The sequence below is a fragment of the Hirundo rustica genome, chromosome 3, assembly GCF_015227805.2.
Source record: "Hirundo rustica isolate bHirRus1 chromosome 3, bHirRus1.pri.v3, whole genome shotgun sequence".
NCBI lineage: Eukaryota > Metazoa > Chordata > Aves > Passeriformes > Hirundinidae > Hirundo > Hirundo rustica.
Genome location: NC_053452.1, coordinates 113,433,898 through 113,457,612, shown reverse-complemented (window position 1 = coordinate 113,457,612; position 23,715 = coordinate 113,433,898). Strand labels below are relative to the sequence as shown.

The 23,715-nt window shown below is 40.8% G+C and overlaps 1 protein-coding gene across 1 annotated transcript in view; it reads left to right on the top strand.

Annotated features, from left to right (window-relative positions):
• The window catches only part of PKHD1 (PKHD1 ciliary IPT domain containing fibrocystin/polyductin), a 245,592-nt gene extending 222,210 nt beyond the window's left edge, over positions 1 to 23,382 (top strand). Inside the window, exons 61-68 of the mRNA XM_058419697.1 lie at positions 460 to 586; positions 1,118 to 1,205; positions 4,685 to 4,792; positions 8,544 to 8,699; positions 9,240 to 9,374; positions 14,052 to 14,412; positions 23,026 to 23,047; positions 23,257 to 23,382. Coding sequence (XP_058275680.1) covers positions 460 to 586; positions 1,118 to 1,205; positions 4,685 to 4,792; positions 8,544 to 8,699; positions 9,240 to 9,374; positions 14,052 to 14,412; positions 23,026 to 23,047; positions 23,257 to 23,382 — 1,123 coding nt within the window. The remainder of the gene's footprint in view (positions 1 to 459; positions 587 to 1,117; positions 1,206 to 4,684; positions 4,793 to 8,543; positions 8,700 to 9,239; positions 9,375 to 14,051; positions 14,413 to 23,025; positions 23,048 to 23,256) is intronic.
• Positions 23,383 to 23,715: the final 333 nt, after the last annotated feature.

Here is a 23,715-nt window from a genome sequence, read left to right as displayed (position 1 = left end):
AGGAACTAAGACTTTATCTTAGAGGAGCTCAAAGGTTTTCAGTGAAAATCTTCCTGCTGGACAGGGAACATTTGTAGGCTCCACTGCTCTCAGTGCACTGCAATGATGACTTTGGGGCTAAGGCATTGGGTTCATGAATCCATAAAATCCCTGTCTCTGCCGCATACTTCCAACATGTTACCAGGGATATAAATTACTTTGTTCATTTATCACTTTTCCATCTGTAAACTGGGGACTGAAACAAAAGGATTTTTCATACTTTGGTGCCGCTTTCTGCTTGGGAGTGATAACTCCTTCATATTTCCACACATGCTGCTCTCACCCAAGGAATCAGAGTGTTATGATAAAGTAAATTAGTAGGTAGAAAATAGGAGTAAAAAATAACATCAGGAACTTCATTACTTAATCTCTGATTTATTTTTTTTTTCCCCATCTCTTTTCATGTGAAAGCAATGGAAGCAGACAACATTCAGAAACGTGCTTATACAGGAGACCCTACAGCATCTCAGTTCAGGTGCAGCCCTCAGATGGAGAAATCGAGAAGCAGCTTCCTGTACAGCCAAAAATCATTTTCCTGGACAGAAAGGTAGAATTTGCCTCCCTGTGGAGGGAGACCTCTATTCATTCTGTAGTATTTTGACATTTCAGATTTTTGAGATTTGAGGGGGCTCGGCAATGGCACCAGAGGAATGGGCAGGGACTGATCCCAGCAAGTTCCACCTGGACAGGAGGAAGAACTTTCCTGTGCAGTGACCAAGCACTGAACAGATTGTCCAGAGAGGGTCAGGAGTCTCCTCACTGGGGATATTCCAGAACTCTCTGGACACAGCCCTGTGCCCTGTGCTCTGGGATGACCCTGCTGGGACAGGGAGGAGGCGCCAGATGAGCCGCTGTGGTCCCTTCCAGCCTGACCCAATCTGCGATGTGAAAGATGTGTCCTCATCTTGAAAAGTTATGGTGAACTTTGTGACATTTGTAACATGTGACACATAAATGCAAACTGCCCTCAGACAGAGGGCATACATATAAAAAAATTATTACAGTTGTTAAAACCATCAAAGCTTTCTTTGCGCTTGCTGAGGAGACAAGATATTAATTCTTCTGTTCTTCCTCCCAGGGTGAAAAAATTGACAAACTGGGGCCTCCTGCAGAACCCTGGGTTGTATCAGCTCATCTCAAAGACTCCTCTGAGGCTGTGCTGAAAGGTTTGGATGTGTTTTCCTATAGCAAGGGTTATGGCGAAGCAGCTATGAAAAATGGGGGTGATAAATTTAGGATTTCTCCCTGAGAAATACTGCCGCTGAAAACCAGTCTTTGGGCTGAAAACAGAAGGTTGCAGTAGGAGTTTGGTGAGCTGCCCAGTCATACGTTACAGGAAAAAAAGAGTTTTTACAAAGTATTTTTGTTCTCTGGTAGCTTAAAGGAAGTGTATCCTATATTTGTCTCGAAAAGATGTATCTGGGGTCAGAAAAGGAAAGAATGAAGAATTAGAAATCTGAACACTTGATTTTCACATTATGTTAACTGGGGTAACTTCTTTAGGGCTTCTGACAACCTTTTTTATCCCAGCAAAGGATCTGGCTGAGTACAGACAGAAACAACTGCCTATGGATTGTCATTAACATATTATAATGTTATAATGTGAAAGAGTGGGGTGGTTTTTTTTTTTTTTTTTTTGTTTGGTTGGTTTTTTTGTGTTTTTTTTTTTTTTTTTTGTTGTTGTTTGGGTTTTTTTTGTTTGTTTGTTTTCTTTGTTTTGTTTTTGTTTTTGTTTTTTTAATGGGGATTGTAAATGTTTCTCTTCTGGTCTTCATTTATCAAAATGCATGAACTCATGAGAGATTCACGAAAACTCATGAAAAACTCTAAACATGAGAGGATTTCTCCCAAGGTTGTGTGAACATTCTTAGATATAGAAACTTGTTTAAGTAGAGTGCTGAACCAAACACCTGTGGATAGTTGTATGCTGCTAGATTAGAAGTTGGAAATTATAATGATTACAAATTTATTAGTTTAATTGCTAAAATATTTAAATATAAGTAAGAAGCACACACAATGAAAAGTTAGGTTCCTTATTGCAGAGAAAGTATTTTTCTTCACAGTAAAGCCATTTGTGTGTTATTTTTGAGTTGAAAAGTTCACATTTAGAGCAGATAAGTAGCATTTTTGCTGTAGATCACAGCTTCTCACCCTTTCAGTCCCTGTTTCTGTTAATTAGAAATTCTTCCTACCTCAAGTTACTTCCAGGATTACAGGTTAGAAAAATCTTTTGGTGTTTTCTGCTGCTTTTCATTTCTTTTCAGGGCATGTTCTTTAACTCCTTAGGTTTAGATGAGCCACATATTATTGGAAGGAAGGAAGGAAGGAAGGAAGGAAGGAAGGAAGGAAGGAAGGAAGGAAGGAAGGAAGGAAGGAAGGAAGGAAGGGAGGAAGGAAGGAAGGGAGGAAGGAATGGAGAGAAAGAAAAGGAAGAAGAAAAGGAAGAAAGAAAGAAGATAAAAGAAAGAAAAAGAAAAGAAAGCAAAAACAAGAAAAGAACGGAAAAGAAAGGAAAAAGAAAAGAAAGAAAAGAAAAGAAAAGAAGAAAAGTTCCTGAAGAGAAAGACACTTCACATTCTTTAAAAGATACATGCATCAAATTAATAGTCAATAAACTCCAGCAAAGGAAGAGCAGCACAGTACAGATGTTCTGCATGTAATAGTTTGCTGCAGTTTTCCCTTTGACAAACATCCTTATTGCACTCATCTTTTGAAGCACATGAAAGCAGCATTTAATGGAAATGGGTCCCGTCTAGCACACTGAGGCTGCTTCATCTGACAGCAGCCAAAGTGCCTCGTGGAAGGCAGTTTAGCTCCAAATTAGCTGTGCGTCTGCGTTAAATACCAGCTTGCCTGAGAGATCTTTGGGAAGACTCCCATATATATCTGTAATATTCTGAGCTTTGAAGCATATGTGCCCGAAAGCTGAGCTAGTCTCTGTTGAGAGGTACAGTACAGTACTCCAGGCTTCATCACACACTAGAAATGGCAATTATAAAGTATTTGAACACAGCTGACAAGGCCCTCTGTTGAAATCTGTATTACACTGAGTATAAGAGCCAAGAAAATCTTGGTAGTCTGTGCAGACACTTTCATAAGGAGGTTCATATGAGTGATAGATGGATGAACCAGGATTAGGCTGGTGGAATAAAAGAAATCTACATGCCCACATCTCCCTCAAATCTATTCACAGTATAAATCACTGATTATTTATATATCACAGCCGATCCTGGAGACTCGTAATGAAATTGGTGGTTTGGTTTGCTAGATACTGTACAGAAATAGAAAAAAACCCCATATATGTAGTCAACACTAACTGGGTATTGACAGATTAAACAGTACCAGAGTAATAGAGAGGAGAAAGTTTATCATTTATGTTGCTAAATAATTAATATATGTCATGGTTTGGCCTAAGACCTTGTCTCAGGCAATTCCTGGCCATAGTTCAGAGTTTTCTACTTCACCACGCTGTTCAATACCCTGAACATGAGAATGGCAGAGTAGAAATGTCCTGCCCACATTCAGCTTTATGTACCTGTGCTGCTTAACTGCAATAAAATGCCAAGCCACCTGCTTCATAAAGCAAATAGTTATGACCTATCTTTCAGCGGGCAGAAGTCTGTGTTTGTGATCACTGGAGCAAGTCCAGCATCCTGAGGAAGTTCTGGCATCTCACCCCCACCTGAACCAACATTTGGAAATTTGTCAGCCTTTAGGATTTCACCCCAAGAGTCTGAATGCAGACCAGACCTGGCCAGCATCACTCAGAGTCCAGGCCTTGGCCAGTGCTCAAAGATACACACAATAAAATGGGGATCCAGTTGCAAAGCAAATTACAACTTTTAAAAAGAGCCTACAGAAATAACAATCATGGCAAGGGCAAATGTTGGGTCAGAATGAATTCCCTGATAGATCACAAGAGGTAATGTGATGGAGGAATTCTGTTTCGTGGGTTTCATTTTAATGCTCCCCATGGATTTTTTCCCTGCCAGGTTTCCAGCTGACAGTGTCTCCTTACTGTCTCAGGGCAGTCACCACAGATATTTTCCATGGCCAAATACCTTGCAAAGCATCTGACAGAGCTGGAGAAAAATTCCAAGGGATTTAGCAATAGGGCAGGAGGGAATATGCCCCAAAGATGAGGTGAAACACCTCAAAAAAGAATTGATGATTCAGCTTGTCCCTTAGTTGCAGTGGTTGACTCCTTGAGACCATCCCCTTAGGACAGTCTCCCATTATCACTCTCCTAACCTTGGTGAAGTACTTAGTCACACAAGACGTGAGTTAAATTAAAAACAAGGCATTTTGGAACTTTCTAGTGCATCTCTGTAGCTCTTGTTACCTTTGTTTGATCCCTTTAACAGCTGCATTCACAGTGCACCCCCATAAGACACAGACAATGCCATTTCACAATGAGCTCAAAGAATAAATATTTAGAAGATGAAGCCCTCCAATCCCTCAGGAATTTGTTTTCCGAGTACCTCTGTGTGAAATTTTCTGGAGTTAGACACAATGTTTGTGATTAAGATGCATAATGAATTTAGGCTTTCTGAAGTCCCTTGAAGTCACTAAGACTCCCTAAGGTCCTCGAGTGGCACTTACCTGCCTGCTGTTAATTGCAATATGATTTTTCCTGACTCTCCAGGGCTCACCCAAGTGCAGGTCATAGAGGGATGTGCAAGCTTTTCCAATCTGGCTGTCTCCCGCTCAGGAAAAAACTGGAGACTTGTGTTCACTGTCACATCACCTCCAGGTAAACCCTGCATTCTGTGTATTTTTTTATTCGGTAAAATAAAAGCCCTACAGGTGGCCTGAATTTATAAAAAGGGAATTAAATTTTGTCTGAATGGGTGGAGTGATGCCAAACCTCTAAATAGCCCGAGTTCTGTTCCACATCCAAGCTGGCATTCCCCAGGCAGCAGGAGAGCTGGGTGATTCCTGTGCTATTCATGCAAGATCTCTCAAATCCAATGAATAAGTACAGAGAAGTATTGTCAGAAAAAGGTGCCTCTTTCTCCCTGGATTCCCTAACATGTATCCCAAGAAATCAGATACTTAAAATTAGTTAAGTTGCCAGAGCAAATTTTTTTCTCCTATAAATTGCAACCTCTCATTCCTTTTTTTTTTTTTTTTTTTCCTACCCTGTTTATATTCAGAAATTTTCCATCTGTGCTTCTGGCTATTTTCATAGTGCCTTTTCCTGACTGTTTGCCTGCACCTGGTCACCTTTATAGGTGGTTATGCACATTCAGAGCATAACTCCAGGACTGGGCTCTGCCAGGGATCTCCTGAGACTTTATGGCGATGATGTTGGCACCTTCAGAGGCCCCTGAGCAGCTCAGTAAAGAGGAGGCAGGTGTGCTTATGCCTTCTTGGAAATGCCAGCTGAGGGGCACACTGGGGACAAGGCACCCCACGGACTTTGCCTTGGAAAATCCTCCAGATGTCTGCACAAGATAAGTGCCTCTGCAACTCTTTGGGGGCCTGAAATTATGTCTAAATCTGTTTCTGAAGGTATGGAGGGGACAAAGTGTTGGTTTCTTGTCTCAGGATGACTGTTGAGGCAAGTCTATGGAGAAGCAGGAACAGGTCTGGCACACAGTCCAAGGACATATTTACATATAGATGTTGTAAGATCACGTATAATGTCTGTATTATGGAATTGCATCCATCCATCCATCCATCCATCCATCCATCCATCCATCCATCCATCCATCCATCCATCCATCTCTCTTTATATATAGATATATATGCATGGATGTCTTTCTAGATAAATGCCATTATAGATAATATAGATATATTATCTGTCTATCTACCTATCTGTCTGTCTATCTCTCATGTCTTGCCTCATCCAGAAAAAAAAAACAGAGGGAACAAGTACATCTGACTGGTGAATTGGCCAAGTGGAAGTGGGTAATGAAAAAAATCTGAGGGGGAAAACCCCCAAACAAACAAACAACCAAACCAACCAAACAAACATCCAAAAAACAACCCCCAAAAAACAAAAAACCCCACCCCTCCAAAAAAAAAAAAAAAAAAAATCAACCCAAACCAACCAACCTTTGCAAACATTTAGGCTGGCACAAGTGGCTCATCCAAATCCAGAGGTTCCCAAGGCTTGACAAAGGGAGAATTGGGGTGCAGGGAGCACTTGGAGCTGGGCCTTTCAAGGGGAGGGATTTTTGTGTATTTTGAGCTGCCAAATACATGCAGTTCCTCATCAGTGAGAGCAGATGGAAAGTCAGAACCTCACAAGATCTGATTCTTTAGGCTGGAGCACAGATTAATGAAATGTGTTTAGAAACCTGTTTCAGGGAAATCCCCAAATCTTTTTTCTGAACAAAGATAAAACAGATATGCCTTTTCTGAAATATTTAGCCAGACAGAGAGTTACTAAGAATTAATAATAGAATCACAGAATGGTTTGGATTAGAAGGGATCTTCAAGACCATCAACTTTCAACTCCCCTGTGTTGGAAAGGGACAGCTTCCAGAAGACCAGGATGCTCAGAGCCCCTGCCAGGCTGACCTTCAATGCTTCCAGGGATGGAGCAGTCACAGCTTCTCTGGGCAGCCTGTTCCAGTGCTTAATATCTAATTTAAATCTGCCCTTTTTCAGGTTCAAGCCATTCCCCCATGGGGGATGTTTAGAGGTACCAATGTGTACAGGCTGCTGATGTACCTGTGCAGCTATCATCTCTGTAAATCAGATTATTCCACACTTTTTAGTGCATTGCAAAAGTACCCACCAAAGGCACAATCCCTTTTGCTCCTTGTAATTGGGAACCATGCTGGAGAAGGCATAAAGGTTTTTACACTTCCAGATTCTTCCTGAAGAGATTTACTTTTGTCATTTGAGACAAACAAACTGAAATTAAACAATCAAATAGTAGATGTCTGTGATACATCTTCATGAACCAGTTGCTCTATGCACCTACCCTGGCATAATTCACTGTTTGGAGACAGCTCAGGAGGTGCAGCTGATGTTGAATGCAATAATCCCAAATGTTTTAGTGGTAGTTCCTGGGGAGAGCAGAATATTCACAGCACCACTGCATCGCCTTGCTCCTTGTTTTACAGTAATATTCCCTTCACTGATATGGATCCCAATGGGTCTGATACATCCACTTTCCATTTAAACCAACAGTACCCTACTCTCAGACTGTTAGAGTAGTGCAAAACACCTTTAAACACCTGTCTGTGTAGAGTCCTTGATACTTAGGAGATTTCTCTCAGCTGAAGTTCATATGTGCTTGTACCTGCAGGCAGATTTCTCCCAATTGGAACATGCTTCCCATCTTGTTCTGATGCAGCTTGACTTCATTCAGGTGGACAACACTGACTCAAATCTAATTGGTTTCTGCTAAAAGTACTTACAGCTACTTACCCCAGTCTCCAAGCCTCCATCTGACAGCATTTCTGATCTCTTTTTAATGAATTGATGAAAAAAAAAAAGGCTTTTAGATTTTTATTAAAAGCAGAACTCAAGTAAAAGAAATATCCATCTATCAAAATGTTTAGAATTGTGGGGTTAGGACCAATAATGAGTCAGGTAGTGAGACAGATCGTGAGTTGATGTGCTAATCCACATCCTTCAAGGTGGTCTGCAGAGAGTACCAGGGTCAGTTTTCCTAAACTCCTGTCCTCGTCCAGCACACCTGCATTCAGAACTTGTTTTGGAAATAAATTAGGGAATCAAAACCTCTCTCTATTTCAAAAGGTCAGTAAGAATCTCCCAGTCCTTGCAACTCAGATCTGAGACCCAATGAACTCTTGAACACAGAAAACTGTGAGCAGTGCCTGGCTTGATTTTGCCATTCACAGAAAACTTTAGAATCTCTGAGTGCAGAGCATTACCCAGAGCTTCTGTCTTTCAAGAGACTAAATATTTACTGTGTAACAGCAGGGACACTGACATTTTTTTTTTTAATGCTCATTATCAATGTGGTGGAAAATATCAACAAGTTCACTGGGAGTTTTCTGCATCATGGATTAAATCTTCAAGCTGGTGGTTGTTTCTGGGTTCCCCCTAACTTCTATTGATATGATTCAGGTATAGCCTGCAAAAAAAAAAAAAAAAAAAAAAAGTAAATATCAAGAACAGTCTTACCCCAAGAAGTTTCTCTTGCAGAAAATGTGCATGTTTTGTGTTGAGGCCTGATCTATCTGGCCTCAGAAGCAGATGTATTGTGAACGTATTTTCTGGGGTTTGTGTCAGGTAGACAACTTCACGGAAGAAATATTAAGTTGAATGCAAAGAAGCTGTTTATGCTTCAAGAAGCACGGAAAGTCTGAAACTTAGCTTGTAGGAATATTGTTACACGTTTGGGTTGTCCTGGTACTCAGTCCCAAATAAATAATGTTGGATCTGTCTGGAGATAGATGGATTTATCCCTGAATGCATCTTTAGCAGTGGCATCCCCATTAAAAAACTATAGGGTGGTGTTTTAGCTGTGAAATTGCTGTCCTTGCTTTTGTAATAAACTGCCTGCTTTAAATTCTCAGGGGCAAAGTTCACTGTGCTGTCCCAGCCATTTGCCACCTTCCCTGTGCCCATGAGAGCCAGGGCCAGCATGATCCTCGTTATCATACTGGGTTCAGCAGCATCTGCATTCGTCATTGTTCTTCCATTCTGCTGGTTCAGGAAGAGCAAAAGCCACAGTAAGTTGGAAACATCCACAAAAATTATTACTTGCAGACTACTTCTTGTTTTATTTAACAATTCCCAAGAGTGGCCACAATGGGTTTCAGACAACAGAACTCAGAAAAAGCTCTGGGATGTTCAGTAATTAGGATAGAGTTTGTAGTTTCATAGAGACAAGAACTGGGGTTCAGTAATCCATGTGGGTCCTGTCCAACTCAGAATATTCTATGATTCTATGATAGTTCAAGGTTATACAGTTTTATGCCTATAAAAGAAGTCTGAGTCCAGACAGATATTACAAAAAATTCTTATTGGAAAGGATTGTTAAGCACTAGAACAGGCTGCCCAGGGCAGTGGTGGAGTCAGCATCCCTGGAAGTGTTCAAAGGTGTGTTGACATAGCATTTGGTCGCATATATATATATATATTTTTTTTTTTTTTTTTTTAAGCAATATTCTACTATGTATTCAACAATACGTTTGGTTTTTGCTTGAATTGATAATTTCTGCTGAGCAGAGGGTGTGCTGAGGATGATGTGATTGGGTGTTCCATTGCAGAAACAAGGACTGAACGGCCTCATCTACCACGGGACAGCACCAAGAGACCCAGTGCACAAGCACAGCCTCCAGCAGCTCCCACCAAGCCTTGCTACAATCAAGGACCAAATAAAAGTGGAGCGTCTGCAGCAGGAGGTGAGACTGCAATTCATAAATGACTGAACACCAAAAGAGTCAGTTCAAGTCTTTCAACATGTTCAGGTGTTCCCTGGGAAGAGATGGAGTCACTGGGAGTGTGGGATGTGGCAGCTGGGGAGAGGTTTAATGGTGAATACAGTGGTGCTGCCTGGGTGGTTGGACGCAATGATCTGAAAGGTTTTTTACAACTTCAATGATTCCAGGATTCTATAGGTTTGTATAAGATCAGTGACACATTGCCAAAAGGTCTGTCTCTTTATTGCCTCCTCCTTCTCCTCCTTGATTTTTTTTTTTTTTTTTTTCCTATTTGTCATTTAATCTTCTTTAATACAGATGGAGTGAATTCCCAGCTACACTGAAGGCAGCAGCATAATCCCCCTTTTGCTCATGATGTGATTCTTGGGGTGTCCTCTGCAGAGACAGGGCCTGGATTTCAGTGATCCTTTGGGGTCCTTTCCTGACAATTCAGGACATTCTATGATTCGATGAGTCCATGACTTCTCCCACCGTTTTTGGAGTAGGGCAGGGACCAAACACTCCTGGTGTCCGAACATGCCTGGAGGAGCAGGGCTCCCCCCTGCCCAAATCTCCAGGTGCTGGAGGGGGATCGAAAGCTCTGGGCATGTTTGCAGGCTGTGAAGGACTGCACCGAGTAACACTGGAGGTAAAAAACCCACCCAGGGCTCATTTGCGTGGTCTCTGCGAGTCCAACCCAGCAGCCCAAAGCAGCTCTGCTCCCACCCTGTGTCCCGCTTTACTCCCCAGGGTCCTGCCACAAACAACCCTTCCCTGCACACCTCCTCCAGACTTGTCCTTTCATCATCTTCTGATCAAACCCGACTCCTGAGGTCACCAAAAAGCAGACAGCCCCGCGGGCATGTGGCTGGCAGCACAAAGCACCGGCTTCCCTTTCTGCAAGTGTGAAATGTTCTTACACTGGTTGAAGGCTTTTTTTTTTTTTTTTTTTTTTTAATCTCACCTGCCAACAGCACAGATCTGAGGGCATTCAGATAACCCTGCTGAACCCCCCATTTACTCTGTTTTGGGAATTTCTTTTTCCTCCGTCTTACTGAAGCCTGTGGATTACATAAGAGGCAGGAAAAAGTGAGCTGAAGTTTTTATCTCCTTTTAATTAGTGCCTATCACAAAAGCAGAGGGAGAGAGAGAAGGAGAGAGGAAATTCTGCAGTTTATGTGTTTTGATATTTGCCATACTCTTCCAAAACACAGCATTCAGCTGTGTGCCTTAGGACACATATCTGCTATAAATTCATTTTTTATCTAATTTGTCTGAGATCTAAGCTTCCTGTGGAGGTCTGAGATCAAAGGATCTGATTCTGTCTGATGTCGGCTCTGACACATAATGCGTGCTGACTTAGTTCTGTCTATAAACTCGCAGTGGGAGGCTGCCACTCTCCCTTGGCACCTTTACATAGTGAACTTTCATTTTGGCTGGGGAGGCTGACAGGTACAGGGTTGATTGGAGCCGTCACGTAAATAATTCATAGAAAGAATTTTTTTTTTTGTCAGAAAAAGGCAATCCAGCCACTTAGAGTCTTTTAGGAATAGTTGCAAGAAAAAAAGATTCCCCAATATGTTCAAATCTAAACAAGGATAACAATATCTTAAGTGAATTTAATACGTATGACTTGGAAATGTCTAATGTTTGATTCCTCCCTATGTAAAGTGCTGTTGGTTTTGGAGAGAGAGAGAAGAAATCAAAGCTGCACTCTTTTTGTTTAGTTTCTGCTTTGTAGCTCTTCCCTCGTAAGAAATACCTCTTTTCTAACACAATTAAGTGTTCAGAGCCTTTATTTATTAATCACCAGAGTAAGACTTGCAAAACAGATTTTCTCATTGGTGGGTTCTTCTGGAGTGCAAAGTCCAGTGGCTCAAGGGCCCTGGACGTTGTACCAAAAGGAGCAGCTGAGGATGAAGATGAGGGAGAAACCAATATGCACATTTATGCAGTACAGCTGGGAGAAGGGATCAAGATATTGCCTTGCCTAACTTTGGTCTAACAAGAAAAATCTCCTTAACTTTTCATAATTATCTCTCTCTTGAATTGAAGAACTTCTGATGGACTAAGGCACTCTTAACAGAACACACCTGGAGGTGGAGGAACATATTGTTTCTTTTTTGCTTTTTGCAATTTATTCTGGTGGTTCAACAGAGAGCTTGTATCCTCCTACAACCTACATTTCCAAGCTTCAATTTTCTGTTCTTTCCCTGAACCTTTTCAGAATGGTACCTGATTGATTCTTATTCTGAGTTCCTTGGACACTCTCATCTAGAAATACTGTGTGTTTCTAAAGATGTTATCCCAGTGTGTAAATTTGGTGTCCCCTTCTGGCTCCTAGCTTGCTCAGATCAGCTCCTCTTCCTCCTTTTCCAGCACTTTGCCTTTTCTCCCCTTGTTTTACAAAATTTCACCTGAATCCATTTCAGTTTAAATTCCAAATCACCAGTGGAAACGCTGCATATCTTCCATGTCAGTGGTAGTGTCTGGTACTGCCACACATCCCTGAGAATTTTTTCCCATATATAATTTCTGCCTGAGCTCTGTTAGCTGGTACTTAATCCAGTCAATCACATGCTTTCATGATATTGAACAGTTTGTATTTAATGTTTAAAAATAAGGAATCTCAAGGCAGTACTTCATTCTTGAAACTGCTTCTATCCAGAAAACTTGTGGCCTCCTCCATTGATTCATACTTGCTTGAAAAACCTTATTTCCACCATTGAAAATGGCACCTTTTAAGATGAGAGAGTCAATAAATCTCCAGAACTAACGTGAAGCTTTGGTACAGGAGATCATGACCTTATTATCTTGTTTATGCATCTAAAGAAGAAAATTGAACCTGGAGATGTATGTAATTTGTACTTTAAATCAGCCGACTACCTAATGTTAAAGCCAGCTTAAGAAGGAAAAGTACTAAACATAAAAATATGTCTGACTGCTGAAATCTTGGTAACAGCTTTCGGGTGGATTTCCAAGAGGTCCAACACTGAAATTTAAATTTATGAGTGTACAGGTTGAAAAAAACCCAGCAACATCCTTTAACAGGAAAGGAAAAACAAAAAAGAAAAAAAAAAAAAAAAAAAAAAAAAAAAAAAAAAAAGAGCACAAGCATGACATCTTTGCCCAGGCTGTCAGAATTCAAGCTGGTCAAAGAGTGTCTGGACAACCTTTCCTAAATATGATTTAATTTTAGGTGTTTTTGTGAGAAGCAGGGGTGGTACTCAATGAACCTTTATGGGTTCTTTCCATTTTGAGATGGATGGATCCATAGATGGACTCTATGACTCAGCAAATATAGTTCCAGTTAATGAATGATGGGAAATTCAGAAGAGAATGAATTTGAGCAAAAGGTCCAAGCAGCCATGAGGCTGAATGTCACAGGCTGTTAAGGGTTAAACTGAAAGAACAAACCTGAAACATCAGAAGTGGTTATAACATATTTTCTCGTATTATTTGTGCTAAGGACCTACAATGTGTGCTGATAAATGGACTAAAAAGCTGATTTTTTCCACTAACAAATGAGACATTGACAAATCAGGACTAGTTCTGGATTTGGAATGAGTATTAAAGGTTTGAGTGCAAGCTGATGGCTTTTTTTTTTTTTTTTTTTTTTTTTTTTTTTTTTTTTTGTAGAGGTAGGGAGAGAATTACAAGAAATGTTTTTAACATCCACAGGATGCTACAAATTAGGCTGCTAATCATCGCACATTGTCAACTCAGAAATTCTCTGCTGTGTCACTACAAGTGACCCTACTTCTGTTATTGGCAACCATTTGATATATAAGGATGTAAACATTTCCACATAAAAAATGTATACTGTATATTTACCTTTTCCTGCATTGTTTCTATGTTATTTTTTTAACAAAACAGCATTGCAGATTACAGGCTCTGCCTTGAGTAGGACTCAAATGTTAGAAATACAATGTTCTACCCTAAGTTACAGCCTGTTTCAGAAAGGGACAATGCATTTTACGGGTGTGTATTATTAAAATATTATCATTCTTAGCAATACATGGCTTACTAAGAAACTGCATTCTATACAATTGATTATTAAACATTTATTCAAAAATTTTTGAACTGTTGGAAATGCTCTAGCAGCTGTTAGTGTGTCAATAAGCACAAACCAGCTGGGTTTGTTGCTTTTCATCTCTGTGTGGAAATAGCTAATGGTTGTTTGGCTTTGCCAATTTATTTCTGTCAAACTGAACTGTATGGCCACTGAAAGTATTTCTGTAACAGTAACTGCTTTTTAATTAATCATAGAATCGTGGAATAGTTTGGGTTGGAAGGGACTTTAATAATCACCTACTTCCTCCCACCCTGGGCAGGCACACCTTCCACTTTCCCAGGTTGTGGGGATACTTCCAGGGATGTGACACTTCCAGGGATGGGGCAGCCTCAGATTCCCTGCGAAACCTGTGCCAGTGCCTCACCACCCTCACAAAGAATTTTTCCTAATCTCTAACCTAAATCTCCTGTTCAATTTAAAACTCTTCCCCCTTGTCCTATTGTTGTCCACCCATGTAAAATGGGTAAGAAAACATTAAAAACTTATTGATGTCTCTGACACACAGTAAAGGCATAAAAGGATAGTGTACATGAAGTTGGGGTCTTATAATTATTGTAAGAAACAAACTAGTCTTGTTTTCACAGATATGGAAGGAAGTGGAGCAGTGGGAGCTGCCACAGGACCTGCAGAGGAGCCGAACCTGCAGCCCTGTGAAGAAACCAAGTCAGCAAGAAAGCCAAGCACAAGAAAGCAAGTCCAGTCCAAGACAGGTGACAGACGCACCTTTCCCTCCACCAGGAGAAGTGACAGTCACCAACAGCCCCACGGAGGAAGAACTCCTGGTGCCTCTGTGGAGCTTCGTCAGCCAACAGCCCCCGGGTGCTCCAGCCAGAAGGAAGTGCCCCAACCTTCAGCTGGGTACAGCCAGGAAAGAGAGGAGTCCGACAGGATGCCCCAATGCCAGAATGATGTCAGAGAGTGCGTTGCCATGGTGGCAGCAGAGGGGTAAAACAGTGATGGGAGGGGGTGAACCACTGCAGTCACTGTGGGGCTGAGCCTTGTGCCTCTGTGGTCAGAGAAAACAAGACAAGTATTGGGATGGGGGACCAGGACACATGGACAATGAACCCTCAGCCAGCTGTGAAGCTCCTTGATGTTGGCCTTTCTTAGCTTCCAAAATGGGCTGGGTGCATCCAAACTGCCCCCTGAGAACAGTTCTCCTGACTCCTCCAAAACCCCCTGCAGGAGATGGTTTGGGGAGTGCTTCATGGATCAGCTTGAGATTGCATTCAAAGGCAGTCAGGGATCAGCCTAACAACTCAACGCGGTTTCTGACACTTCAGTGTCCTAGCAAGGGAGTAATCTTAGTGTCTAGAGCATTGCTGGTGAATATGCATTTATGTAAATATATAGAAATTTTCCCATTTCTTCCAGCCATGCTTTTAGTTTCATTCAAATAACATACACAACTTGTGTATGTACACAAATATTTTGCCTTTTTTTTTTCCTTTATTCAACTTTCATTGTGGCTTGAGTAAGTGCTTCCATTCCTTCCATTCCGCTCTACTTAAACCTGTCTCTTTTTTTTTTTTTTTTTTCTTTTTTATATATATTAAAGTATTTTACTGAGTAAATCTTCACCATGGCATTGTTTTCTGACACTTTTAAATCACTGGCTTGTTAGGTACACTACTCTTTATGGATAATAATACTAATGCTGATATTCTTCAGTTGCTCAGAGAATTCCTCTGTGCTTTGCTCTACTGAGCTGGAAGATGAGGAACTTTATTATGCCTTCTTTGTACCATAAAGTTCTTGGTTGCAAGGTGTCCTGGTAGCAACAAATAAAATTTATACCCTTTTGCAGGAAAAAACACAAAAAACAAAACAAACAAACAAACCCAAATAAAAACAACAACAACAACAACAAACCACATAATCACGAAGATGAGGTTTATGGCCATATCAGCAGTGGAAGAGAAGGTGAGAAACCTTGATTTGGAAAAAAAAACCTCAAATAAACCACAAACCAGTTCTCTTCAAGCTGAAGGGGTTAAGGCGCAGATTCTGATCAAGCTGTTTGGTTTCCTGGGCACAAAAATAGATTCACCATGCTTGGCTTCTGCACTGTGCTGTCTTTAAAATCATAATTTTGGGGTGAAATTAGACTGACAGCACACCAAACCAGGCTTCTCACTGAGTGAACAGGAGTTTTTCTGATTTAAGACACTTGTGGATGAAGATCTTATTAAGTGCAATGGATCTGCCTTTCTGACCTCTCCCATGGTATAGAAAAGCCATTTATTACATTATTTTCTGCAGAAGCCAAAATAGTATTATTGGGTAGATCCCGAAAGATCATGATTCAGGGTCTGAACAAAATGTTCAGACATCCAAGTCTTGTGAAATTATTGGGAAACCCTTCTTTTTCTCCACAGCTGACACCCAGCTTCAGATGCTTTCACGCAGCGCTAGAGCCTTCTCTCTCTACAGAAATACAATTCCTCCATTTCATGAATTCTATTTCCCTTCAGTGTTTCTGCTTCTAGTAAGTGACTCCATCACATCCAAGCAGTATAAAAGAAAATAATATAAAATTAAACGTCAGTATGCTCACCAATAATCTTGAATGTAAGTTATATGAAAATGCAATACAAAAAAAAAAAAAAATTTGGGGGGAAAAAGTCAAATATATTGGAAATAGTTAAGGGTTTAAATTAATCCTTTTGTTCATAATCCTTGAATTTATCCATACTTTGTTTTCAGAACAAGTAATGTCTTGTGTAGCTGGACCTCTAATAGAATTAACAAGGCTAAAAGCCTTTAATTGTAGCATTTTCAACTGAGTGAGTGGTGGCATGTGGGAAAGTAGTGGGGAGAAAGTGAAAAAAGCACAGTGACAAATGAGTGCAAACATACAGCAAATCCTGAATAAGTAACACATTTAGGGGATTTTATGCATCAGAAAAAAACAAAAGAAAAAGAAAAAAACACAACACTGTAGTAATCAGAGAGAAAGATGTAAATGAGACTCAGTGGTTGAAATGGTTGAAGCCATTTCATGGCTAAACATAAAATGGCATTTTTTCCTAAAATAATTTAGCTTAGACTAACTGTAACAGCGAATAGGGAACTACTGCTTTGTGGCTGAGGGAGAACCAGTTTTATTTTGAAATGTTTCCCATGAAACCGAGTTAAAATGCTCATTCTTACAGGAGCTGTGTGATTAGATGAAAGGCTGTGGCTGCCCCAACCCTGGAAGTGTCCAAGGCCAGACTGGATGGGGCTTGGAACAGCCTGGGATAGTGGAAGGTGTCCCCACCCATGGCAAGGAGATGGGAACAGGGAGGTGTTTAAGGTCCCTTCAGACCCAACCCATTCTGTGGTTCCATGAACTGCTACCAAATGTCCTGGGCAAGGCAAGGAAAGAGAAGAAACATCTCATATCCCTAGCCAAACCCCTAATTTTCCAATATTTTGAATGCCAGCTTGTCCTGAGGGGCACTTGCTGTCATTGCTGTGTTGTGGTCAGTACTTTCGGTGATCCTGCTCAATCTTTGCTTCGAGTTCTTCTTGACCCTCACACTATAATTAGGACAACAGTTATTTCCACCTTTGCACGGGTGTTTATTTATGGATAAATTTGTGACATTCTGCATTCCAAAACCCAAGGGGAGGCCAGGGTAGGGATGCAGTGGAAGGAGGCGGATGAAGAATCCACAGTGTGTTGTGTGGGTTAGCCTTGATATCACATGTGATGTGGAGCCTTCACAGATTTGTCCTTATTCACACCCTCTGGCTCAGCCGAGGGCACTCAGCTGCTGTCAAAGTCCAGCTTCCATGAGGACATAAAGAGACAGCAGCAGGATTTCAGCTCGGATTTTGGAAGGAGCCCATGGCAGAGATTCAAGCTGCAGCCCAGCCCACACTCTGACCAGCTCTGTGGGGGATGCAAAACTTCCAGCAAATCTACTGGGGCATAACAAAGTGTAACTTCCCCACACTGGACATGAAGGAAACCTTCAAAGTGCAGGAAAATTAATAAAACATCTCTGGATTTGCTTGCTCAGATCCATTTTCTCTGAGACCCAAAGTCTTTCTGGTCATGTTAAATGTCAGTGAAATTTGACAAGTTTGGTTCTGCTGAAGCCAATAGCAGAACTTTCATTAAGTTGGCTGGATTTGGTATTTCCACTTGGTAACCTTTTTTCTGTAGTTCCTTTATTGATATAAATAAGAATATTGCTGAAAGGATGCCTTACTTTTAACCAAGCTCTCCAGGCTTTTCTGAATTGCTAGACAATATATGGTCAAAATTATTCTTCTTCCTTCTTTTTCTTTTTTTCCCTCCCCATTTTGTGGGGGTGATATTTTTTCCTCTTATGTCTGAAGTAGAGGAGTGCATTACAGACAGATTTGCCTAAGGCTTTGGGCCAGAGCTGATGAGACTTCACGAAGATACAGGAACAGGCACATGGATAGGAAAAAAGAAAGCCTGTGAAAAATTAAAATGACAAGCCTGGTTAGGGAGCAGAGATAACTGATGATGTAGTAAAATTAATTACAGTCTGGGTTGAAGGAATTGTGTGCCTAAGACAAAATTAAAAAAAAAAAAAAAGAAAAAAAGAGAAGGAAAAACCAAATAACAGCAATGAGATTATAAACCTTTTGATCATCTCTGTGTGGTATAACTTCCAGTCCCTATTTATTATGGTATTTATTATGGCATTTATTTCTATAGCATGAGAAGTAAAAATGGCAAATAAAGGAGGCAAGTGTCTGGTCAGCAGGTTTTTCTCTGAGCTCCTGGCTCTGCCATGGATAACCTTATTAACAATGAATTGCACTCAAAAATATCTTCACTGGACTAGGAGCTGTGAGAGGAAACCTTCAGTGGGTCAAGGAAGCCGCATGATGCAACACTCCAAGGGTGATTATGGACACTTAGTGATTATGCAGATTCACAGGTTTTTAGAGATTTTTTTTTTTTTTTCAGTTGTTATGCATTTGCCCGAATGTGAAATAATTCCAGTTTTCTACCTACTGAAATGGAAATGCTGGGTGATTATTTGTGGAGCAGCATTATTTCGCAAGAGCAAAAGCCAGATGTCCCAAAGGATGATTCCAAGAATCTGGAACACACACACAAGGGCGGATTTCTCAGGCATATATAAGGACTGTGTTTTTGGGGGACTGGGACGGGCACTAGGTGCTACCTGAGGTACAAAACTTCACGTATTGGGTGATGGGATGGGCTGCAGTGAGGGACACAGCAGCTCCAAGAAGTCTGAGGCCAAACTTGGAAGAACCTTTGAGAAGTACCAGAATTTCTTTTCCCTGGCTCGAACCTCTGTGTGCAGAGCTGCCAAGAAGCTGCCAACAGCTTTCTTCTCTCTCACCAAAGCATTTCAAAATGTTCATTCTTCATAGAACAAAATGTGAACAACAAAGACTCTGCCATTAGTGAGTTTTCCAAAAAGGAAAATAAAAATACGCAGAAGAAGTTTTATTTTTTAATGAAATTTGAAATGTCTGTTGGAGGAGGGTCATTTGGGGAGGTATTTATGATCTTTCGCTTTCTTTTTTTTTTCTTTCACAAAGAGGAGAAAAACAACGAGGAAGAACTAACAAAGAGGAAAGTAAAAGTAGTTTTGAAGGAAGGCCATGGCAGAAGGCTGCACATAAGCAAGGTCAGCCTCTGAACAGTTTCCATAATGTATTAGACCTGAGGGCTGCCAGCACTGGATACTTGGGGATAAATATAAGAAAAAGGAAAATATTAAATTAGCTCTCCCTGGATTTTATTTTAAGCAATAAGAGACTTCTGGGATTGTTGGTTGCTCCTAATGACTTATTATCCCTAAACATTTTATATAATTGTGGCACTAATATAGTGTTAAGCTGAATTATCTATATCCTGTGTGGGGGAAAACAAACAAACAAACAAACCCACCTTATTCTGCAATTCTGCTTTTATTTTAAATGTTCTGCCTGATATTTTCTAGGGTTTTTTGCATAAGAAGTAGGGAGTAATACTTATTCACCTTGCTTTCCAGATGTACCACACATTCTTCATCACTTTCTAAGTTCTATGGGAGTCCTGTGGGATTCAGGCACCTGACTTAAAATTCAGCTGAACAGATAAAGGGCAATACAGCAAGAGAAGGAGAATATTTATATTCAATCCTCCTGCAAAAACCCTCTTGGTTTGTGCAGTTAAACCTGTGGCACATAGGTGGTGATTGGGACCCTGACCTTTGGTCCTCAACTAGAAACCCAGTCAGGCGGGAAAAAAACCCGAAAAAACCAAAAAACCAACCAACCAACCAAAACACACAAAAAACCAAACACCCCCCCAAAAAAAACCAAAAACCAAACAAACAACACCAACACCCCACCCCCCTCCCCCCAAAAAAAACCCAAACAAACAAACAAACACCACCAAAAAACCCCCAAACCCAGGGATGAAAGGGCTTAATAATAAACCCATGCACTTAATTTTGGGAAGGAAGAAGAACAGAGAGCAGTGACACAGCCAAGACAGTGGAGTGAGAAAGGGTTCCTGGAGCAGCTCTGTGAAGGATGGACTCAAGCCAGGTCAGCCTGCATTTGCCAGAGACAGGAGCCGCACACGAGCTGAGCACAGGGCACCACCCAGATTCCCTGCTGCTTTGGGTGAGGGTCACCTCCTTCATTTCCCAGTGGGTCATTTGTCCATACCTGTGGGTTGGATTAATTTGTGCTTTTTCTCCTGGTGCACCTCTCTGTTCCAAAGTACATTAAAGATGAAGCTGGTGCCAAGACTTGCAGCCGTCAAAGGGAGTGATGCTAAAAATATCCCACGCTTGCTCTCCCTCCCCAGACTGTCTCTCCGTGTCTAGGTGCTGACAAAAGTTATTTGTCATATTCCCTTCATTTGGTGAGTGACAGGAGACTGGTGTCAAGTGAGAAAATGAAATGTAAATTTTATTAAACACCTTCTCATCTCTGTGTATCAATCCAGATTCCAGCCTAACACAGCAAATCAAATCCTGTCTTCACCAGGCCTGAGGGCACACAAAGAATCATTTCTCCTTAATACCATTCCATCCTAGTAAAATATTTTTCTGTTTAGTAAATGAAAATTTAAAATGCAAACCCTATTTTAATCCCAGAGAAAAGATGTGCATTGCAGGGAGAAGGATGCTGTGTTTTGTTCTGTTCTACCTTGTGTTTTCTTCTGTTTTCAGACACACAAATGGTGATTAGCTGAAACAAAAATTACAACTCCCTTTTAAGACTTGCCCATCGGGACTTTTTATCTTCATGTCCACCACTAGGCTTAGAAGCTTTCTAGTGCAGAGATGATTCAGTATCCCCTTGTTTAATGTACAATTGCATGGTAGATTATATGATGTACTGGAGTCTGAAACACTATTCCCAAGTGAACAGCGTCACAAGTTCATTGCTGTGGGTCTTAGTACCTCGATTTCTTTGAAAATGAGGCTTTTCCTCCACTGTGACAGTCAAAATTGTCAGCAAAGGAAACTTCTGCTGACTAAAATCATGGCTGATTTGGGTCTTGGTATCACAGGCAGAGCATAAAACAATTGGTTTCCTTTGGTAACGGGGAAGAGGTTAATGGCTATTTATGTGTGGAGTTTGACACCGGGATGGAGACAATGCATACAGGAGATAAACCCTGAACACAACACAAATTTTTCTTTACTCCCAAGAGGTGGTGGTGGAGGATATGTCCAGAGAGGCTGTGGACTCATCCCTGGAAATGTTCAAGGCCAAGTTGGACGGGGGTCTGGACAACCTGCTCTAGTGGAAGGTGTGCCTGCCCATGGCAGGGGAATGGAATGAGATGGGCTTTAATGTTCCCTCCAACCCAATTCATTCCATGATTCCATGATTCTATGAATATTTTTATTGAGGCCACTGATTAACCAACCCACCTACCTTCCATCTACATTCATTACCCCTAAATATTAAAAGTTATGTGTTTAGACTGACTTAACTCTCCCTTGTTTGTGGGTAGTATCAGATATGGATCCAGGAGGGTGCTGCTCTTCATTTTTCATGCACAGCTGTTGCAGCCCAGGCTGAATCACCCTGTGCAAGAGCCTGTTTCTCTGCAGGTGTTACCTGAATAATGTAAATGACATAGTCGATTTCCAGCCTTGTTGAGCACTCATTTTCATCTAAACCCTGCTCAGCACTTCGTAGTTCCTGTGGAGTCTTTTGCTGATCAGTCTGAAACTCAACATGAGATATTTTCTGATGGAAAAAGTACAGAAGTACTGCGAAAAATTGCTGTGGCAATTTTACCCTCTGAAAGTTGCTTGCTCTCCCATTGCCCCTTTTAGCAGGACCTCATCCAGTACCAGCTTATCTTGGAGGTGGGGGTCCTGGAATTTCCTGGCTTCCCCCCTAAAGCAGTCCTAAGAGTTTACAGGAATTCAAGGCTTCAGCCATCTCATAGACCTGGGAGCCAGCCAGGTCAGTCAAAATTCCCATCTTGCAGATCCTCTAAGAAATGCCTACAGCACCTCATTTCAGGGAGGCTGAGGGTATATATAGTCCCCAAAAATCTGGAAAAACAAAAAGAAACAAACAAACAAAACCCCACAACCTCTAAAGAAATCTGTATTATTTAAAAATGGTTATTTTAAATAGTTTTAATTAATTTTTTGACATCTCTGTATTCTATTTTAAATTCAAATTTTCCCTTCCAATACAAATAGTAGACTCCTGCTTTTCCCAGCATCTTTAGGAGGGAAAGCTATGCTGTTGTCCATGAATCAGGGATAGATGACACAAAGCCAGGAAGAGTTAAGCAATTCACTAAATCTTGCACTAGGAGCAAGTGGAAAAGAAATCAGAAAAAAACACATATTTCCTTTGGCTATCTGTCCTGAGACAGATTCACTACAGCATTTTGGTTATCTAAGCCTGTTTCAGAGAGGAAAATGAAGACAGGCAACACTGAAAAAAGTAATGCAGGGCAAGACTTGCAGCTTATGAATTAGGCTGGATATCAGCTGTCCTCAGTTCAAGTCTGCATCCTGCCACCAATTCCCCTCTCTGACCTTAGGCCACTCATTTAATGTCTCTGCCCCTCAGCTCCTCACGTGCAAAATGAGAATGCTAATGCAGCTTTGCTCCCTCCCTCAGCCCACGCTGCCCACTCAGGCTTCAGGCTGCACTGAGGCTCTTCCTAATTAATTATTCTCCAAAAGTGCAGCTCCATCCTGGCTTCCCAGTTGCCATTGATACCATCCTTGAAACAAAAAGGTAACAATGATGGTAGCAATAGTGATAATAATAGAGGTAGGAACAGAATTAGATACAGAAAAAGAAAAAATAAGCAAAAGTAGAAATAGAAAAAATAGAAATAGAAGAAATAATCTAAATAAACATAAACATAACTATACGTAAGTATATAAATATATATAATATAAAGAAATAGAAATAGAAATAATAGAAATAGAAATAGAAATAGAAATAGAAATAGAAATAGAAATAGAAATAGAAATAGAAATAGAAATAGAAATAGAAATAATAATAGTGATATGTTGGAGAAAACCATAGTAATATTGGTAGTAATAGGGATAGATGTAGAGATAGAAATAGATTTAGAAAAAGAAATAAAGAAGTGAAAAACAGGAATAGAAAATGAAAAAGAAAGAAATAGAAATAATGGAAATAGAAATAATAGTAGTGATAGTCTCAGAGAAAGATGGTAATAGTGATAGTAATAGGGATAGATATAGAAATAGATTTAGAAGCAAAAGTGATAATAGAAATAAAAGTAGAAATGGAAATAGAAATAATAAGAACTACTAAACTGGTTTCATTTGCAAGGTGCTGAGGGTTAAAGGGAAGAAAAGAGAGAAAGGAGAAGTGCAGTCCGTGCAGAGGAGCTGTCATGTCACACAAATTGTCAGCTTCCTTAATATCACCAATCCCTCCTCCGCCTCACCGAGTTAAATTCTCCCCTGCCTCCAGGTAGGCGGCTTTGGGCCTGGCTGCAGCTGCCTCCACACCGGAGATCAGTCATTTCACACCGCCACTGGGCTTCCTCGCCATTCTAATACAGAACCCATTGCACACTATGACTAATAACGTTGGCTGTATGAAAGAATTATTCATATAGAGACTGAGAAAGGCCTCCTTGGATTTCCAGACAGGACAGTCTTGATTTGGAGAGAGCAAAGCATAAAATAACTCCAGGGCCATTTCAGGCTGACAGAGTCTCCAGGAGACGAGCTGACAATTGGTGCTTGAATTTGAAGCTGCAGATGTGTGTGCTGTGGTAAAGCC